At 41.1% G+C, this 20,436-nt stretch overlaps 4 protein-coding genes across 6 annotated transcripts; 3 read left to right on the top strand and 1 right to left on the bottom strand.

Annotated features, from left to right (window-relative positions):
• Positions 1-500: 500 nt before the first annotated feature.
• ddb2 (damage-specific DNA binding protein 2) lies at positions 501-5,271 on the top strand (the record flags this gene model as incomplete). Of its 2 annotated transcripts, none has more annotated exons than XM_083894023.1 (10): positions 501-633; positions 1,810-1,943; positions 2,659-2,850; positions 2,949-3,094; positions 3,643-3,742; positions 3,866-4,043; positions 4,237-4,382; positions 4,567-4,722; positions 4,811-4,856; positions 4,942-5,271. In XM_083894023.1, the coding sequence occupies 10 exons, from the start codon at positions 501-503 to the stop codon at positions 5,106-5,108; spliced, it is 1,398 nt and encodes a 465-aa protein (XP_083750149.1). In that variant the 3' UTR covers positions 5,109-5,271. The 2 variants fall into 2 exon arrangements, with proteins under 2 accessions (XP_083750149.1, XP_083750150.1); XM_083894024.1 differs by having other exon boundaries at positions 506-633; positions 1,848-1,943.
• A 151-nt stretch (positions 5,272-5,422) lies between these two features.
• On the bottom strand, positions 5,423-6,229 carry LOC310930336 (protein FAM180A; the record flags this gene model as incomplete). The annotated part of the gene is made up of 3 exons (XM_083893285.1): positions 6,102-6,229; positions 5,858-5,931; positions 5,423-5,767 (listed from the first exon to the last, which is right to left on the bottom strand). Exons 1-3 carry the CDS (start codon positions 6,172-6,174, stop codon positions 5,423-5,425), a joined length of 492 nt encoding a protein of 163 aa, XP_083749411.1. The 5' UTR covers positions 6,175-6,229.
• Positions 6,230-7,493: 1,264 nt separating this feature from the next.
• kbtbd4 (kelch repeat and BTB (POZ) domain containing 4) lies at positions 7,494-9,993 on the top strand (the record flags this gene model as incomplete). The annotated part of the gene is given in 5 exon segments (XM_083894411.1): positions 7,494-7,955; positions 8,051-8,192; positions 8,591-8,697; positions 8,779-8,958; positions 8,960-9,993. Coding segments are annotated over 5 exon segments (1,590 nt in total). The 3' UTR covers positions 9,659-9,993.
• A 1,029-nt stretch (positions 9,994-11,022) lies between these two features.
• On the top strand, positions 11,023-18,146 carry rapsn (receptor-associated protein of the synapse, 43kD). Of its 2 annotated transcripts, XM_083894124.1 has the most exons (9): positions 11,030-11,101; positions 11,212-11,597; positions 12,205-12,543; positions 13,117-13,275; positions 13,914-14,012; positions 14,141-14,263; positions 14,367-14,420; positions 14,517-14,716; positions 16,260-18,146. In XM_083894124.1, exons 2-9 carry the CDS (start codon positions 11,373-11,375, stop codon positions 16,330-16,332), a joined length of 1,272 nt encoding a protein of 423 aa, XP_083750250.1. In that variant the 5' UTR covers positions 11,030-11,101; positions 11,212-11,372; the 3' UTR covers positions 16,333-18,146. The 2 variants fall into 2 exon arrangements, with proteins under 2 accessions (XP_083750249.1, XP_083750250.1); XM_083894123.1 differs by having other exon boundaries at positions 11,023-11,597.
• Positions 18,147-20,436: the final 2,290 nt, after the last annotated feature.

Here is a 20,436-nt window from a genome sequence, read left to right as displayed (position 1 = left end):
TATATATATATATATATATATATATATATATATATATATACATTTATATATTAAAATATATTAAAATATCTTGATATTCACAGACTGCTATGTGTGTTGAGGTGGGAGGGGCCTACATTTGTTCAGTACCAACTGAACATCAGACATGGCGTCAACCACTACTGACACCTAGAGGCCACCAGCTGTAATACACACACGTTACAAAACAGGAAGATTTGGCCTCGCGTGTAGCTCAACGTTTTGCAGATACTGGAGCTCCTGCTTTTCCACGACAACAGTGAACAGTTACAACACAGGTGAGATTTATTATTTATCGACTCAAAATATCCGTGTTGTGTCCAACTCCTGCAGTGCCTGTGTGTGTGTGTGTGTGTGTGTGTGTGTGTGTGTGTGTGTGTGTGTGTGTGTGTGTGTGTGTGTGTGTGTGTGTGTGTGTGTGTGTGTGTGTGTGTGTGTGTGTGTGTGTGTGTGTGTTTGTGTGTGTTGTTAAAGGAGAGGAAATGAAAAGCAAACCTAAGGAGTCGGAGGCAAAAGTGAAAGTGAAGAAAAGAACTGCAGCCGAAGCAGCAGCAGCAGCTCCAACTCTCTCCAAAAAACTACGAGACAAGAAAGATGGAGAAACATCCAAACAAGGTGCGTCAGCGTCGATGGACACATGAATAACGCTGTTCTTAACTAGGGCCCTATGATTTCCGTGTTAACGGAATCGCGGACGGAATCGCGGAATTGGCCAATAAAAACGGAATCTAATGTTAAACGCGGAATATCGCGGAAATTGACATAATTTGACTGAAATGCTGTCATCGTGAGGAGAAGGAACGTTTGTCTGGAGAAATGTTCCGGGGAACGCTCATTCGTGGCAAACACTCACCCGGTCAGGGTTTCCCCCAGTGCGTGTTGCTTGTTTATTTACTTTATATACACTTTTTTTTCTAAACCGCGGAACAAGCGCGATGCGCTCGCATGTAACCGGCGAGCGTCCCCTTGTCCAGGTGCCGATTGAAACTCAAGTCACACCATCAAATACGCGATTATTACGGTTATATTTTTATTGTCAATAAAGATGTTATATTTAGTAATGCGCCGATAATTCGGCGGCCGAAACACGGCGAGTAAACTGTGGAACATCGCCTGTTAAATGCTGGAAAGTCTCTGCGCATAAGTGAAACTTATGAACTCCCCACGACTTTCACTTCACACCAGAGAACATTCTCTCTCTTTGAGCAGTTAACTAAAGACATCGGCTCATCTGATGCATCTGTTATTCCCTTAATTGCAGAGTTGTAGGGGTAATATTGCGTGTAGAGAAATGATCCAGACGGATACGGAGAAGCGCACGGCGCAGGAGAGGGAGAACAGTACAGCGCAGGGGCGGTGCGCAGAAATCCGTCTGCACCAGGGGGCACTACCACATTTTTATTTATGTTAATTATTTTACTTTTTAATGTGACCAGCATTGCATGGCTTGTTTTAAGATTCACTGGAATTTACTTAATTAGGATTTAACTTAAGTCCAAACAATTGAACAATTGAGAAGTCAGTGGATTCAAGAAGAAAGTTGCATTTCAGTGGACATTTTTTTCACTGACACAAAAAGCACACATTCTATGGTGGTAAAGTAAGTATAAAAGGTAAAAAAAAAACAGAATAAAAAAAATAAAACGGAAAAAACGGAACTCTAAAAAATTAAAACGGAAAAAACGGAATTTGGAAAAAAATAAAACGGAATTTGGAAAAAAATAAAACGGATTTCATAGGGCCCTACTTAACATGAACCACAGCTGATTGACTGTGTTGTGGTAAGTGCAGCAGCACTTACCACAACTCCTCCTCCTCCTCCTCTCAAGTCTGCAGGAGTCCAGAGGAGAGGAGTCCATGGGAGCATCCTGCACTACATCTACAGGAGCACTCTGGGACAAAGTCTGCACTCACAGATGAGACAGGTGAGACTCCTGACTCCTCTGTACTGACATGATACACAACATGGACAAGAATAATTATATTTAACTGTATACAAAATTATGGAAACACCAGACATCTATACATGCAGGAGAATGACACAGTTTACACTCTCTAGATAGGATTCTTCAGCCAAAGAACACACTTTTGTACAAGTGTAATAACCAAAACAAAGGGCAAAACACAAAACAATGTGTGCATATCTATGTGGCTTTTATAGAAAGTCTATATTCAGTCAACAGCCATTTTCTACTGTTTCATAAATAGAAGGTAAATATTTAAAAACACTAAATAAAAGGGGCAATTTAGAATCGTAGAAAGAGGGTGTATACAGTAAGTGAAGTTCACTTTTATAATGCCTTACACACATATAACCTCTCAAAGTGCTTTACAGTAAAATCAAGTGAGAGTATCAATAAAGATAATAAATAGACTAAAGTTAGTCAAATAAAAAGCAACACAAAAGCTGGCATTAAATCAGATCGGCCAAAAGCCTGTCAACAAATATCTTTGTTGTTTTGAAGGTATGACAGGAATCAAGGGAGCATAATTAAAAAATGACACAGGTAAAAAGAATCGTTATTGGAGCGATAACACACCACACCTTTGTCATGTACTTAATTCCCATACTACAAAACAGATTGCCGTCTCTTTTCTTCTTCTGAGAAAGTAAAGTTGTACCTTTTCACTCTTTTCCAGTGTCTCCAGGAGCCTTTCGTTCGCTCTCTGTCGTCCTATCACTTCCACAGGGCCACCAGTCCGTTCGCTCGCAGGATCACCTGTCTGGAGTGGAACCCCAATCACCACACCTCCATGGCCGTGGCGTCTAAGGGTGGAGACATTTATCTGTGGGACTACACCGCCCCCACAAATAAGACCTTTATTCAAGGGGTGAGTTCTTGTATATTGTCCTCATTTGTTTACCTGATGCTTCGATTGATAAAACAGTGTGAGATGTTCAGTTGTTTAAATGTTGCTTTTGTGCATAGATGGGGCCTGGAGACTCAGTTACAGACATGCAGTTTAACCAGTTAAATCCCTCTCAGCTGTTTGTATCATCTGTGGGGGGCACGACAGCACTTCGAGATTTCAATGGGAGAACTCTAACAGTGTTTGCCACCACAGACGAACTGAAGTAAGATTGAGTAATCTAAGGAAATAAAACAAGGTCATAGTCTGGCATCAGTCTTCTTATCAGATGCCCCCTCCCCATGTGGATTAATTCTAAGGCCACATTATACTTCTCCGACTGCGTATGCGTTATCCGTCTGCGTCACCACGGAGACGCCTCGAGCATTTATACTTCTGCGTCGTGGTGACGGACACTCGCTGCAATTTCCCGCCCGATCAGTAGGGGTCGCTGGTCTATGTGGCTTCTGGTGAGGGAAGGCTGACCATGCAGAGCTTTGAGGGCCTCCCGTCAACAACACTGTCCACAACTCAAGACTGTGGTCATGATCACCACAATGTCTGGTGAGGAAACTGTAAAGAGGACTGATGCTCAGCCAAAATAAAACTAAAATGGCATCAAATCTGCTCTTTTAGTATCTGTTGTTTGATAATAATAATAATAATAATAATCTATCCCATTGCATCCAGACATTTTTGATGAGTATATTGAGCCATCATTTTTGTATGCATTGCAAAGTCATATCGGTGAATTCTCTTCATTGCCTTGTGCAGTTCTTGGTACTGCTGTCTGGACGTATCTGTGAGCCGACAGATGCTTGTGACGGGAGATAACACGGGACAGCTGTCACTTCTGGGACTGGACGGACAAAAGGTACATTTAAGTCCCTGTAACGTACATCATTTAAGCGCAGAGAGATAAATAATGCTGTATTTTGTCCATGTTACAAACCAGTTAGTAATAAAAAGAGTCACAATCTATTCATTATTACTGCAGATTTTTAGTAACAAGTTGCACAAAGCCAAAGTGACCCACGCAGAGTTCAACTCCAGATGTGACTGGTTGTTGGCGACGGCCTCGGTCGACCACACGGTGAAACTTTGGGATCTGAGAAACATAACAGACAAGACGAGTTTCCTGCACGACATGCCTCATGAAAAAGCCGTCAACTCAGGTAACACTGTCTTTATTTATTTACTTTATCATCCTATGTCACATATGATAGTTTTTAACAAAGATAAATGTATTAAAAGTATTTCTTTCAACAGAGATAATAGATATAGTGGTTCAGTTATAAAATGCAAAGTGTGTATTTTCCATTTAGACCATCTATTTACACTTTCTGTCCTCCTGTTGTCTCCTCACAGCTTATTTCAACCCAGTGGACTGCTCCAAGTTGCTCACCACGGATCAGTATGACGAGATTCGCGTCTACTCGTCCCCCGATTGGGCGAAGCCTCAACATATCATCCAACATCCTCACAGACAGTACCAACATCTCACACCTATCAAGGTTTGATTCTTCCACAAGTTTGTGTGTATAAATCAATATTCATGTGGTTAGCAGATAACGCCAGACTGGGTTAGTATTTAAAGAAATATGCCACAAGGAACACGTGTCGTATCATCAGTATGTGTTCTGTCACTGGTAGAATAGTCATTATTAACAATATACCTCTGTTGTAATTGTTCTGTAGGCCACGTGGCATCCTGTGTACGACCTGATAGTGGCTGGCCGTTACCCGGACGACCGCGTTTGCACCGGCCATCAGAGAACCATCGACATCTACGATTCCAATTCGGCGGAGCTCGTCTGTCAGCTGCACGATCCCACAGCTTCAGGGATCAAATCTGTGAGCATGAATTAAAAAAAAAAAAAATTATAATAATTAAATGTAAAGATGCTGACATTTATTTTTGTCTCTGTTTTATATTTTTCAGATCAACAAATTTAACCCGCTGGGTGATGTGCTTGGATCCGGAATGGGTAAGTACCTTTGTGACGCGTTTGTCGTCTAATGTTTCAATGGTCACGTGATCTCGCTGAAGCCACGCGTCGCGTTCACTCACAGGTGTGACGGTGCTCGTCTGGGACAGGAGCGAATCGCCGACCGATGATGATGGACCCACAACGGAGCAGGAAGACGCCTCGGCATCCGCGGGCAGCGTAAGGGGACAGAGGAGGAGGAGTCGGCCACGTTCCAACAGGGAGCGGAGAGGTCCTGCTGCAGATGCATAGCTCAAAAAGAAACTGGCTTCTCTGGAGGAATTTGAGAACAAAACCAAGACCAAGACGACGAAACAAAATCAAAAGCAGACGAGAAAGAAGTGAACTCTAAAATAATCTTAACAAACTCACGTTTTTCCTTTAGTGTGTCCCTAATGCAGGGATCAGTTGAACTTTTCCACATGTTTTTTTTCTACTGTATGACAATAAAAATGTTTGTGTTTTGCCAATGACTGAGCCCTTTTGTCAGAATAAGTAATCCATACACATTACAGGGAGTTTGAAGGTGGTTTATTGCATGCTCGTACAGATTTGCGCTCTATATATTAGGTGTAACAGAAGAGGTGATTCCCGCGCAAGTCATGGACCGTAGCATTAACCAGCTGGAGGAGCACGGCTCCCCAGACCTCCTTATCTTCTCCCTTCTCCTGCTGCCAGGCCTGGTTAGCAGAGTACACCATGCTCAGGACAAGACCGTCAAAGTGTGAATGAGTCAGTGGCCTCCTCTGCTCGCTCAGGGTGGTCAGCATCTGCTTCATGGACTCCACGTTCCTGGGGATGTTATCGTTGATCTGAGACAGGAACGTCCGGCCCTGCCTCATCGACGCCATCTCCTCATCGAGGAGGACGATGTTGTTGTCCTTGTTGATCTCGATCCCACCAAGTAGAAACTGCACACGGGAGAAAAGAAATAATATAAATATTCATGCCTTACTCCAGGAAAACACAGGAATTGTTTTAAGACCTTTGCGGTAAAGTACCTCAAACATCAGGTTTGCATCAGAGACCGCTGAGGAAGTCGTTTGAGATGTTGGATTTAAGCCTGCAGCCACATCTAAAAAGGGAAATAGTGACTTTTAACCACCTGTGACCTTAATGAAAGTAGTTATTACAGGAAATCTATCATTGATAAACAGATTATTTACTAGTCTTTTTTAGATATTGCTCCGTTGTTTTGCATTTCCTTTCACAGCCTTGTCAACAGATCTTCTGTTTCAACCCTACCTTGCAGCCGTTGTTCAGACCAAAGCAACAAAAAGACGTGGAGGCAGATTGCACGTTGTATTTTCATCGTCATTCTTCCGTTGATTATTACAGCTTGATAATCCACCACATCCCTCTCACCTCTTCTCTCCCTCTACCACATCTGTGAGTACAGACAGAGGCACCTCAGTCTGAATACCAGGCATTTTTCCTTCTTGGAAAAAAGAATGAAAAGCCAGTTGGCTTCTGATGCAGATCTGATGGGCGGGAATTTTGAAAAGCAGTTGTCTTTTCTTACTTTTTTTCAATTCAGATATTTGAGGTTCACAGAGGCAACTGCATATACAGTATATTATATGTATACAATATACAAAAGGGATCAAATCTAATCCTGTCTCCTAGTGCATCAATAATCTCTGATATGGAGTCGGTGAAAGGGTTAGTGTCAAAAGGTGCAAAAGATTCTGGAATTACATTACATTACATTATTATCTCAGAATGATGACTTGGGTTTTCGAGATTTAAGATGTGTATTTGCCATGTGGGCATGAGCAGACAGTCTGGGCACATAGAAATACTTGTGCAAAGCTTCCAGAGTAATTCCAGTAATTATTTAATGTTTAATATCATCATCTTAAATGTTTCCAATAATACAACAAATAAAAATAGAAATAAAATAATAGAAAATAATATAAATTGATGTAGTGACATAGTTACACCACTTGGGGGCAGTAGCGATAGTAAATTCCAAAAAGTCGACTTAATGTAGTTCCGGTGAAGAGTTCATCGGGTTCTGGATGATAAAGTAGTGGAGATAAAGGTAACTGCACTTGTTTTCGTCGTGTTTCGAAGCCTAGTGACTCTTTCGTGTCTTGCGCATTTGTAAACAAACTCTGTCTTTACATTATAACGGTTACATTTTGCGTACGTTTCAGCGCGTTATCAGGTTAAATGCGTGCGTGCTAACGCTGCGTAGCTAATCACAACCGTAAACATAGCAACATAACAATAACACATAGCAGTCTGTGAATACCAATGCAGTCTTAATCAGTCCTGTAGTAAACGATACATCTATGTCGGTGTTAATATCAAGTCGATGAGTTATTAAGTCAACCTAATGGTGAATTTCTAAGGGTGTAGTTTGTAGTTTTGTTGCAGTACAGAAGAGCTAAAGTTGGTTTGACACTTTTTAAATGGCTGTTTTTATCTATCTATCTGAGCAAATATTAATAATAACATTATTAAAACTGTAAAAAATGTGTAATTAGGTATCGATCTATCTAGAAACTACCTTAATATGCCGTGGTTATGGGATGAATAAGGTACATTTTTGATTAGGTGTTTCTAAGAAACTTGCATCTGAAGGCCAACATTTGTGATGCTTTCTGTTGGTTTTGTCAGGTAACGACAAAAATGGAGTCCAGCGAAAAGGGCAGCCTCAGTGTGGGGGGCTCTGTGGGAGAGGAGAACTACTTTTTGGGGTACACCTTCACTGACCGCTCGCACTCCAGCCGGGTGGTCAAGAGCATCATGGACCTGTGTCTGGAGGATGCCCTGTTTGCTGATGTCGCCGTCACTGTGGACGGCAAAGAATTTAACCTGCACCGGCTTGTGCTCTCAGCGCAGAGCAGATACTTCCGCTCCATGTTCACCTCGAACCTCAAAGAGTCCCACAACCGCGCCATCGAGCTGAAAGATGTCAGTGCCAGTGTCTTCCAACTGCTGGTTGACTACATCTACCATGGGACAATCAAACTGAGGGTGGAGGAGCTTCAGGACACGTATGAGATGGCAGACATGTACCAGCTGACCGCTCTGTTTGAAGAGTGCTCCCGCTTCCTCTCGCGAACAGTGGAAGTCAAGAGCTGCCTGCAGGTGAGTTGCTGTGTTTCACAGACCTGGGAGTGTCTGCTAATTAGCAGCGATTATACAGTCAGATTTGTAATTAACTTTTTTTTTTATCATTACAGGTAATGTGGCTTGCAGACAGACACAGTGACCAGGAGTTGTATACTGCGGCCAAGCACTGCGCCAAAATCCACTTGGCTCAACTGCATCAGACTGAAGAATTTCTAAATCTGCCTATGTGTCTTCTCTTGGATATCATCAAAGGTATGTTTCAAACCAGTCAAACCAGTGTTTTTGTAAATTAATTGTCTGTTTTAGAAGATTTGTACAATAATCATTACATCATGCTTCCTAATTACACTCTTTTTAATGTGTTCCAAAACATTGCTTTGTGGAGTGTTGAAATTGGCTTCACATAATGTAACTAATCCCTCCATGTCAAATATCATGTATTTTCTGACAGCTTTGCTTTTTGCGCTTTTGTTTCTATTAATAGTGATGCATATCAATTTATACATCAGTTAAAAAAGATATGAATCTAATATCATGCAGTGCTGATAAAATAATTTAAATGGAATGGAAGAATTTAAAGTTTTCACCCAAGTTAATTGAAAAGAGCATCACCATAAATTGGATGTAAGATGTCTTGTGTCTGTGGTCAGATGGCGTTCCAAGCTCCCAGAATCCAACACTGGCAATCGAGTCGTGGATAAACCACAACAAGGTGGAGAGAGAGGAGTTTTCTTCTGTCCTCCAAGAAAATCTCAAGGTAACATTTTTTCATATATGGATTTAAATCATATGTGTATAAATGTATTTAGTGTTTTTATCTGTAAAATTTTGATCGCAGGAAATTGGTGAGAATGTCCACATTTACCTGATTGGCAAAGAAGAGACGAGGACTCATTCCCTGGCCGTGTCACTTCACTGCGATGAGGACGATACAGTCAGCGTGAGCGGACAGAACAGCTTATGCCATCAGATCACCGCAGCCTGTAAACACGGAGGGGACCTGTACGTCGTGGGGGGGTCTATACGTCGTGGGGGGGTCTATCCCTCGTCGCATGTGGAAGTGCAACATGCACACCATGGACTGGGAGCGCTGCGCCCCACTGCCCAGAGACCGCCTCCATCACACCATGGTCTCCGTCTCCACCGAGGATGCGATCTACTCACTAGGCGGCAAAACGTTGCAGGACACACTTTCGAATGCTGTCATTTATTACACAGTGAAGGACAACATGTGGACAGAGACCAACCAACTGGACACTGCAGTGTCCGGTGCTGCTGGGGTTAACCTGGGTGGTACCATCTACCTGCTTGGAGGGGAGGAGAACGACATGGACTTTTTTACAAAGCCATCCCGTCTCATTCAGTGCTTTGACACATCCTCCCAAAAGTGCCAGATCAAACCTTACATGCTGCCGTTCGCAGGCTGCATGCACGCTGCCGTCCACATGGATGTGATCTTTGTCGTAGCAGAGGGAGACTCACTGGTGTGCTACAACCCTCTGCTGGAGAGCTTCACACGCCTGCGCTTCCCTGAGGTGTGGAGTTGTGTTCCGTCACTGTGGAAGGTGGCCAGCTGTAACGGATGCATATACGTGTTCAGGGACAAATGTAAGAAAGGCGACGCAAATACGTTAAAGTTTAACCCGGCTACATCAGTCGTCTCAGTAATCAGAGGGATAAAAATCCTGCTCACAAACTGGCAGTTTGTTTTGGCATAAAATGTCGTCTGTAAGCTCACACTGTGGTCCACACACACACACACACACACACACACACTCGCCACAGAGAATCAGGGAAGACTGTTGGATAACTTACCATGACTTCACGGGTCAGCCATCCTGCGAAGAGAGACCTGATCTTAAATGTATTTACTCAGCTGGTTTCTGTGACACTTCACCTCCTGACCAGTGAGAACATTTCAGTGGTGTGCATCTATTGTGGTACAAGTGTGTCTCGTCGTGTTTGTGTAGCAGTGCTGTAACTGGTGACGATCAAATCGACATTGTTTCTTGTGCTCTGCTTGTTTATGGACATGCATGAACAGCTTCAGCATAAAACTGTTATTCAACATTAAACATATTCCAGTTTATTGTATGTGATGTCAGGTGAATAATCCGCAGATGTTATATTTTGTGCATAACATGTTAACAGCAGATGGTGTTTTTCTAACTTTTTAAAATTTTCATATCCTGTTTTGATGTACAAGGTACATGTTCATATTAAGATGTTATCATAAATGTTAAATATATATCTCTGTAGGCACAAGTGATCTCTGTTTGTTTTTGTGTTATGCCCTTAAGCCTTATGCATTACACAAATCTGTTTATTACCGGGAATTTCAGCTTTCATTGTTGAAATTGTACAGTAGTGCATTCAGAAATGGCACACTGGGAAGCCATAACCTTCAACTGTATTTATTTATCTTTGGAATGTTAATTCATATTGTGAATGGTTGGGTGCTAAAGGTGTCTCTGTGTGTGTCCTTGGCAATTCTGGGGGGGTGGAGTTTGAAGGAGAGTTGCTACTACAAACTTTGAGCCCATTGATGTGTTTCAGGAGGCTGTGCAGCTGAAACCCAAAGCCAGTGACATGTCAGACTTGGTGAACTATTCTAAGCATCAGTTGCTGACGCCGAAATAAGGGGGGGGGGGTTTCTGGGGGCACATATGCGCCTCCATAAGAACTCCCAACAGGAACTGGTGGTGCTACAAGCGCCATCTGACATGCAGTCATTTAATGTTAGGAAATGATTCCACTTATAGCCTCCATAGCAAAGTCCACAGTCCCACATGTGAGAGTCTGGTCAGATCCATTTGTGGATAAATGGTATCAATGCTCCAGAGGCTTGTGATCCAGTCCAGTGTTTGATCAATGAGAGAGCGGTTTAGTGTGAAGGCAGATCGCTAGGAGCCGTAGTGACCTTGGGACTGCTTACTGAGGGCAGGACAGAATTCCTGAAGGGACACATGGTCTAGAGTGACAAGGCCATCTGCTGTAGCGCCAGCAGTAGGAGGAAGGTGGAGGGGGTGCTGAGATTCCTTTCGCTGGGGTGTGGAGGGAGTAGATATTCTGGGATATCACTGCTAGCACTCCACCGGGAAACTTGTTTCTTTGGCGTTTTTCAAATGGAAATCTGAGGGATAATTTTTGAACACTTGATGGTGAGAAGGGATCATTGCAGGCTTAAATGGGGAAGATATTTTATTGGCCCTCCAGCTCTCCACGAAGCAATTGATGATAATGATCTTGTTGTGTCGCCGTTCTACTTTAGCGGATCCAGTTTCCTTTCCATCTCAGCTCAGTCGGAGCTGAGAGAGCGGGATCTGGTAGGCCTTTTGGCAACGGCCTCTCAAAGGATCGACTTCAAGTTTTTCTGTGCATGGCAAGGATCTACTTTCTTGCTGCCTCACTGAAATTGCATGGCCTAAACAAATGAATATTTTTATGAGGCACCTTGCACCAGAAATGGGCCAGGACCAAACCAAGCAGCAGATAGAGAAGGGCCTGAAGTTGTATCAGTCCAATCAGACTGACAAAGCCTTGCATGTGTGGACAAAAGTACTGGAGAAGACCTCAGATCCTGGAGGGAAGTTCCGGGTGTTGGGGTGCTTGATCACAGCTCACTTAGAAATGGGAAAATATAAAGACATGCTCAAGGTAAGCCTTTGAAACAGCACTCAATGCAATTTCATGATGAATGATGAGTATTTGTGCATTTCTTTAAAGGTGTTTAAAGGATTGTCTTAGCATTGTTGAAAGAAAAATAGTCAGTCATATTTCAACTTGCTTTAGATCAGTTATGTCAAGAAGTGGCACAAATGAATAAACTTTTTTTTTTTCGGTTTTCCAAAATTGTGTGTCGTGCAAACAGTTTGTTTCATTGAGGGGATTTCGCTGCATATATTTTTACGCCATGCTACAGTTCATGCTGTCATAGCACTTTAAAAGTTCTGGAAAGGCCTGCTGATAATCTTCTGGAGAAGAGATCCTTCCTGAGAAGCATGGGTTAATTTGTGGCGTCCATGCAATGCAGAGTAAATAAGTGTCCTGCAACCTGAATACAAGTGTGGGGTGTCTTGTTGACATAATCATCTTCAGTCAAGCTTCAGTCAAGGAACTTTACTCTCACCTATAGCACTTTATAAGTGGGGGGCTTATGTCTTTGAATTCAGCAGATGGTTTATTTGTATTTTAGACTACTTTGATAATTATTTGCAGATTGCACCTTGACTGATCTCCTCTTTACCCCCCCCTCCCCCCGCAGTATGCACTTGATCAAATCGACACAGCCAGAGAGATGGAGGATCCAGACTACCTGACAGAAGGCTACCTGAACTTGGCGCGCAGCAACGAGAAGCTGTGTGACTTCCAGAAAACCGTCTCCTACTGTAAAACCTGCTTGAACATGCAGGGCACCACTGTCAGTCTTCAGCTCAATGGACAGGTATGTCTTAGCATGGGCAACGCCTTCCTGGGCCTCAGCGTCTTCCAGAAAGCTCTGGAGAGCTACGAGAAGGCTCTGCGTTACGCACACAACAACGACGACAAAATGCTGGAGTGCAGAGTCTGCTGCAGCCTGGGGAACCTCTACGTTCAACTTAAGGTACTCGATATTGTACAACGCGTTTGTTAAAATAGAGATGCGAGTGTTCAGTGACCGGATCATAGTGATCGTTTTTCTTTGATAAGGAGACTGAACAAGAAGAGTTTTGTCATTCGAGCTGTACAACTGGATTGTGCAATCGGTGCTGATGTCGCCAGTGTATTTGCAGAGTATGATGACACCACAGAGCATCCAAGTAAACATTATCAATGGTGTAGTACCTAGCATTGTAAAACATGGGTGGAGTGAGTGGGCCGGATGGCGGGGCTGTGAGGATTAGGGATGGGAGTGGTTCTGGCAAGTGGCATGTACCACATTTGACATCGGAGATTTGTAGGAGTAATCCCTTGACTTTGCAGGGAGAATTTGTTTCAATTGGATTGTGATTAAGTGGTTTTTAAAGGACGCACTCATGTGTCACATTATTCAACAACAAGAATGTGTTCAGATTGGTCAAATAATGACAGAAACTAACAGGTTCATATTGGTAAAAATCTATACAGGAGATAGTGTCATTTCTTTGGCCATAATTGGACATCAGAGGTTCTACTCACTGTTCACGTCTGCCAACAGGACTATGAGAAAGCCCTCTTCTTCCCCTGTAAAGCAGCTGAGCTCGTCAATGACTATGGCAAAGGTTGGAGCCTCAAGTATCGAGCGATGAGCCAGTACCACATGTCTGTGGCCTACAGGAAACTGGAGCGTCTACCAGATGCCATGGAGTGCTGTGAGGTATTGTGTTATTACCGTCCAGCTCACAATCGCTCTCCTCGGAGGCAAACTTGCATAACGTACGGAGAATGTCACAGTTTTGGTTTCCTCCACAAGTCAGTATGCCCTGAAGCCGGCGCTGCAGATACAGTAGATGTTGTGCTGCTGACAGGTGCAAGTGCCAGCTGCTCCGTTCGTACGAGGCCTCGGACCACGACAAAAATATGCTCACAGAGGCACTGGTTTAAAGTGTTAATGAAAGAGCGTGGCTTTAGTCTTCATTCTGTTCTAATTATGTACCGAGGGTGACACATAACTTTGTGTCATTGCCTCGGAGTGTAAAAGTATAGTAACAAGTAAACAGGATGCATATTTGTACACATCTTGTCATAATATAATACCAGAGTACAAGAGGAGTCAACTGTGGCTTGTTGGAACACTACGTCGACTCTCTAGTTCAGCCTTTAGATCAGGATAAACAAAAAAAACACTTTGAAGAATCTTTGCTCTAATGGGCATAAATCATGAAGGTTATCATTTTATATTCAATTAAGTATAATATAAACAATACATAATGTTGTAACGTATAGTGCTGCCACTGGATGTTTAAAATCACAGTATGTTAGATCTGTAATTGTTGTGCTTTTATTTTCTTGAAGGAATCTATGAAGATTGCTCTGCAGCATGGTGACCGTCCTCTGCAGGCTCTCTGCTTATTAAACTTTGCAGACATACACCGTTACAGGAAGGACACTGATGTAAGGTGCCACCACAAATGCAAACTTTCAAAAGATGCAGTTCCATTCACTTTTTATATTTGCCCTCAGTCCTGTGGTCCGACAGCACTATGGTAAACTGTATTTGTGTTCGTCTTCTTTCAACGCAGAAAGCATTCCCTCGCTACGAGTCTGCACTGGGTATCATGACTGAGATCGGAAACCGTCTCGGACAAGCACATGTTTACCTGGGTGTTGCAAAGTGTTGGCTTCTGCAGAAAGAATTTGACAAGGTGCCCTATGATTAACATTCAAAAATGGTTCCAGACAACTATGAATGACATGATTTACGAAATGCAAGTAGTCATTTTGACTCGCTCTCCCTCACTGTTCCAGGCGCTTGATTCTTTGCAGCGATCACAGACGTTAGCCGATGGAATGGGAACCAAGGTACTCAAGATGCTCTTTGATTTCAAATTGCTCAGATTACCCCTGACATTGAGTCTTGCGTTTACAGTCATTCGTTTTCCCTGTGTGTATCTTAAGCTGTGTGCACTGAAGGTTCACTGCCTGAGTGAGGGGGTTTATCGTAGCCAGGGGCAGGAGGAGAAGCTCAGAGAGCAGGTGGTGAAGTTCCTGCAGTGTGTTGAAGAGCTGGAGCTCTACTGTGGCATGTGTGGAGAGTCCATCGGGGACAGGGACCAAAAGCTGCAGTCCTTGCCCTGTTCCCACATTTTCCATTTCAGGTGAGGAACATCGCTAAGTACACGCGTGTGTTATATAATGTTTTGACTATTTTGTAATGTAATTTCTGTGACATAAATATTATTTTGATTGGGTAAAACACATACTGTATAGTTTTTTAGATGTTTCCCTGCTCCATCACACCGGATTCAAATGAACAGCTCACTATCAGGCTTCTGCAGAGCTTGTTCACATATTTGACTCAGGTGTGTTGGTGCAGGGAAACATCTAAAACATGCAGGACAGCGTTTCCCGAGATCCAGGGTTGGGAAACACTGCTGTATACATATAAAACAATAAGATGGGAAAAAAAAACAGACTCACCGCTTTATCCTCCACATGAGGGTCACAGGGAGCTGAAGCCAATCCCACCTGACATGGGGCAAAAGGCAGGATACACCCTGGACAAATCACCAGTCCATCACAGGGCAAACCTACAAACACAAACAACCACTTACTCTCACATACAGTCAATTTAGAGTGTTCAATTAACATCTGCATGTTTTTGGACGGTGGGCAGGAACTGGAGAAAACCCACACAAAAAGGCCATGATTCAAACTTCTTGCTGTGAGCCACTACTCTACCATGTAGCTCAAAATCAGCCTCAAATCCATCCATCCCTCCGTTATCTACCGCTTTATCCTCTACTTGAGGGCCGCTGGGGGTGCTGTGCCTATCTCAGCTGACATGGGGCGATAGGCGGGGTGCACCCTGGAGTTAGATAGATAGATAGATAGATAGATAGATAGATAGATAGATAGATAGATAGATAGATAGATAGATAGATAGATAGATAGATAGATAGATAGATAGATAGATAGATAGATAGATAGATAGATAGATAGATAGATAGATAGATACTTTATTCATCTCACAGAGAAATTCACCAGAGACAAACAAACAATTGCATGTTTTTGGACTGTGGGAGGAAGCCGGAAAACCCGGAGAAAACCCACGCACACACACACACAAGGAGAACATGCAATCTCCTTGCAGAAAGGCCCTTGTTCCGATATCCTGTTCGAACCCAGGAACCCGTGTCTTCTTGCTGCAAAGGCGAGAGCGCTAACCACTACACCAACCGTGGGCCTTCAGCCTCAAATCAAAACAACAAAATAACAGTATTCCGTGACCCATCCGTGGGACCTGACCCGGTCTCTGGAAATGACTCATGTAAACAGTGGATAAGTCATCTGGAAGGTTGAGAGTTTGATTCCTGGCTCTGCTCGTCTACATGCTGCTGTGTAAAGCAGCCTTGAGTGGTCATCGAGACTAAAAGAGAAGGACTTAGACCTGTGATTGTGGACTTTGAGCTGTTGTTGGGAGCTTCACGCTGTGGAGGGCACTGTTGCACTTCTCAGCCTGCAGGAAAAAATTAGAAGACAAGAAAAGTGTCATATATATATATATGTAGATACTGCATTTTTTAATAGCTGGTTTCAAACAGAATTCCATTTAATCTATAGTGTAACATAGTGCATATTACCTTGTTTCAACACACAGTCTGACATACACATGTTGATTCTGTACCGTCTCCTCTCCAGGTGTCTGCAGACAAACGGAACAAAGGGCTGCCCTAAATGTTTCAAATCCTCCATGAAGCCTGGATTTGTGTGATTGCGAGGCCGCGTTCGTTCGTGTGTTGGATCTGCAGACACACGGCGCGACGCCTGGAAGGCTCCCGACTGATGTGAGAAGCAAGGCAGCCTCGGGATGTGCCACAGTCAGATGAGGAGTAATAACTCACTGCTCTTTGCAGAGGATGCTGAACTGACTGAACACAGAACTGTCCCAGAGCTTCTCTGAGGTCGTCCTCATGATGCATCCATCTTTATTCACAGACATGAGTCTGTGAGTGACTGAAGCTGATGTATAAATGACAGAGCTACACTAAAGTATAAGTTGAAGAAAAAAGAAACTACAGTACATTATTTTTGACGGGAGGCGTCCAAAGAACATGTGTTACTTGGTGTATTTTTAGTGTATTAGAAACATTTGGGGGGAAATGAGATAATATGATCTTTAGAAGAATTGTTTGTTGTTCAAATTCAGCATTATTTTTACGCCAGTACTGCTTGACCCTTACGTAGCAGTTAATTTCTTTTTTTATTCAGAACACAAGAGCCATTTCTGATTTCATACTTGGTATATTTATTATTGTATTCGTGTACATACTATTCTCGTATAGATCAGTGTTGGAGGTTTGATTTATTGGAGGTGTTTTGTAAAACCTGTAACGAACTAAAATCTCTTAACCATTCAAAAACTAGTATGTCTTTACAAAACATGTACATACGGCTGTTTTTTCTTTTTTCTTTTTCAGGGCGAAAACCAGTCGAGCTGAAGTATCGCGTTAAATGCGGTACACTGTATTTGCAATGCCAAAAACGACAAGGCTGAGTCACATGTGTATTCATGTATTTCGTCATTGTCCGTTACAGTATCTCATAATATTCAGTGACTTTTATCATTCATATTCCTTATATATTCACTCAGTTTATTTGAATTATTTAGCGATTTGGTATAAAATTGACTAATTCAAGTTTCTTCCTGTACTGTAGGTTTTCTCCTTAGCTCAGTGTTCAAAATGTGTTTTCATTATTAGGGGGTTTTACACACACCAAATATGTTAAAAATAAGATTTGACAGCAAGAGTAACAGAATATAAAAGTATGATTGATGGTGAGGTATACACATTTAGAGGCTTTTCTTAAAACCACAAAGAAGAACATACAATATGAAAAAACTGTACATGATAGAATAGATGGAGGTTAAAAAATAGTAATGTCAGTGTTTGAATTATTAACCAATATATAAATTGGAATGTCGTTGTCTAATTAAGTCTAATGAAGTACTGCAGGAACAAAAATGCTATTAACCACAACTATTTCAAGCGTCCATGGTTAAGAAGGTGACACTTGCGTCGCCATAAGACATTTGAAGAATCTACACTTTGACTTCACACTTTGTTGTTTTCTCTCATCTTTGACTGGGCTGACTTCATGAGAGAGACCGACACGTTGACCTTTACTGCACAAGCACTTATGTTTCTCACTGCAACTGTTTTGTTTTACCTCAGTGCGTTTGAGGTCACTGCATCAGAACAATGTTGACTCAACGGCGTGCGTTTCGCTGTCGTCTATTCAGTGTATAACTCGTGTAAATCCTGGCTATTTTCTCCATTGTTTATCTTTGTCATTTTATTACTTTTAAACGGTGCAGCCGCTCATCTTTAACAGTTTAAACTACCTCTGTTTTTAGACTCCTCTTCAGAGGATTAATGCAGTTATAACAGAACATTTAATATGGAGAATTGTTATGTTTTTTTTCTAGACGTCGAGTAGATAAAACCAATTTACTGAGAAAACGGACAAAAATGCATTGTTAATATATTTATGCATTGAGTCAATGTCTATGTTTCTGTGCCAAATGTGGGGACATTTCATTATGGAAAATAAAGAACAGTAAAAGTAACCAATTCTGTTTTATTTATTTCGATGCCGATTCACTGTATATGTATGTATACACCATATTGTTATGGAAAGTATCAGAGGCGTCACACTCTGGACATAATTAAAGAATCATAGAACACAGAAAGAGTTCAAATAATACATTATATTGGATTTAAAATACAAGTGGAGTACAAAATATTCTTATTATATTCTGTACCACAATGACACAGCCCCCTGATGAGAAAAGCTTGTGGCTGTACCTGATTTTTAATATATATATATATATACACATATATATATATATATATATATATATATACACATATATATATATATATATATATATACATATATATATATATATATATATATATATATATATAACCTTATTCTACCTCTATTACGACATGAGTTAAGATTTTTCCTACATGTAGGTGTTCATACGTGTTTAATATTTACTAGTAAAGGACTAGTATGCTACTAACATGTTAGTAAGCACCTAGTTAATGGTGAATGTGTTCCTTGGGCTAGTATGCTAACCCTAAGTAGAATACTTGCCCTTTATTAATAATCATTATTAACACCTTATGCTATTTCACCTTATTCTACCTCTATTATGACATGAGTTAAGATTTTTCCTACATAAGGTGTTAATACGTGCTTAATATTTACTAATAAAGGACTAGTATGCTTACATATGTTAGTAAGCACCTAGTTAATGGTGAATATGTGTTCTTAGGGCTAGTATGCTAACCCTAAGTAGCATACTTGCCCTTTATTAATAATCATTATTAACACCTTATGCTATATAACCTTATTCTACCTCTATTATGACACGAGTTAAGATTTTTCCTACATAAGGTGTTAATACGTGCTTAATATTGACTAATAAAGGGCTAGTATGCTTACATATGTTAGTAAGCACCTAGTTAATGTTGAATATGTTTTCTTAGGGCTAGTATGCTAACCCTAAGTAGCATACTAGCCCTTTATTAGTAATCATTATTAACACCTTATGCTATATAACCTTATTCTACCTCTATTATGACATGAGTTAAGATTTTTCCTACATGTAGGTGTTAATACGTGTTTAATATTTACTAGTAAAGGACTAGTATGCTACTAACATGTTAGTAAGCACCTAGTTAATGGTGAATGTGTTCCTCGGGCTAGTATGCTAACCCTAAGTAGCATACTTGCCCTTTATTAATAATCATTATTAACACCTTATGCTATATAACCTTATTCTACCTCTATTATGACACGAGTTAAGATTTTTCCTACATAAGGTGTTAATACGTGCTTAATATTTACTAATAAAGGGCTAGTATGCTTACATATGTTAGTAAGCACCTAGTTAATGGTGAATGTGTTCCTCGGGCTAGTATGCTAACCCTAAGTAGCATACTTGCCCTTTTTTAATAATCATTATTAACACCTTATGCTATATAACCTTATTCTACCTCTGTTATGACATGAGTTAAGATTTTTCCTACATAAGGTGTTAATACGTGTTTAATATTTACTTAAAAAGGGCTAGTATGCTTACATATGTTAGTAAGCACCTATTTAATGGTGAATATGTGTTCTTAGGGCTAGTATGCTAACCCTAAGTAGCATACTCGCCCTTTATTAGTAATCATTATTAACACCTTATGCTATATAACCTTATTCTACCTCTATTATGACATGAGTAAAGATTTTTCCTACATGTAGGTGTTAGTACGTGTTTAATATTTACTAGTAAAGGACTAGTATGCTACTAACATGTTAGAAAGCACCTAGTTAATGGTGAATGTGTTCCTCGGGCTAGTATGCTAACCCTAAGTAGCATACTTGCCCTTTATTAATAATAATTTTTTAACACCTTATGCTATATAACCTTATTCTACCTCTATTATGACACGAGTTAAGATTTTTCCTACATAAGGTGTTAATACGTGCTTAATATTTACTAATAAAGGGCTAGTATGCTTACATATGTTAGTAAGCACCTAGTTAATGGTGAATATGTGTTCTTAGGGCTAGTATGCTAACCCTAAGTAGCATACTAGCCCTTTAATAGTAATCATTATTTACATCTTATGCTATATAACCTTATTCTACCTCTATTACGACTCTATTTTCATACAGGTGTTAATAATTACTAATAAAGAACTAGTATGCTACGTATATATTTTAGTAAGCATTAGGTCCTAGTTAATGTTAATATAATATAAAAGTGTTGCAAAACCCTTTACAAGCAGACTTTAAAAGCACGGGACCAAAA

This window comes from Microchirus variegatus (genome assembly GCF_963457635.1).
Source record: "Microchirus variegatus genome assembly, chromosome: 8".
Classification (NCBI taxonomy): domain Eukaryota; kingdom Metazoa; phylum Chordata; class Actinopteri; order Pleuronectiformes; family Soleidae; genus Microchirus; species Microchirus variegatus.
This window is presented reverse-complemented; position numbering and strand designations above follow the sequence as displayed.

Excerpts from the sequence above, each read along its gene's own strand:
- rapsn (XM_083894123.1), top strand. The coding sequence starts at position 11,373 with ATGAATATTTTTATGAGGCACCTTGCACCAGAAATGGGCCAGGACCAA. Across the intron at positions 11,598-12,204 it reads AATATAAAGACATGCTCAAG|TATGCACTTGATCAAATCGA; the intron begins GTAAGCCTTTGA and ends CTCCCCCCGCAG. Across the intron at positions 14,264-14,366 it reads TGCAGAAAGAATTTGACAAG|GCGCTTGATTCTTTGCAGCG; the intron begins GTGCCCTATGAT and ends TCACTGTTCCAG.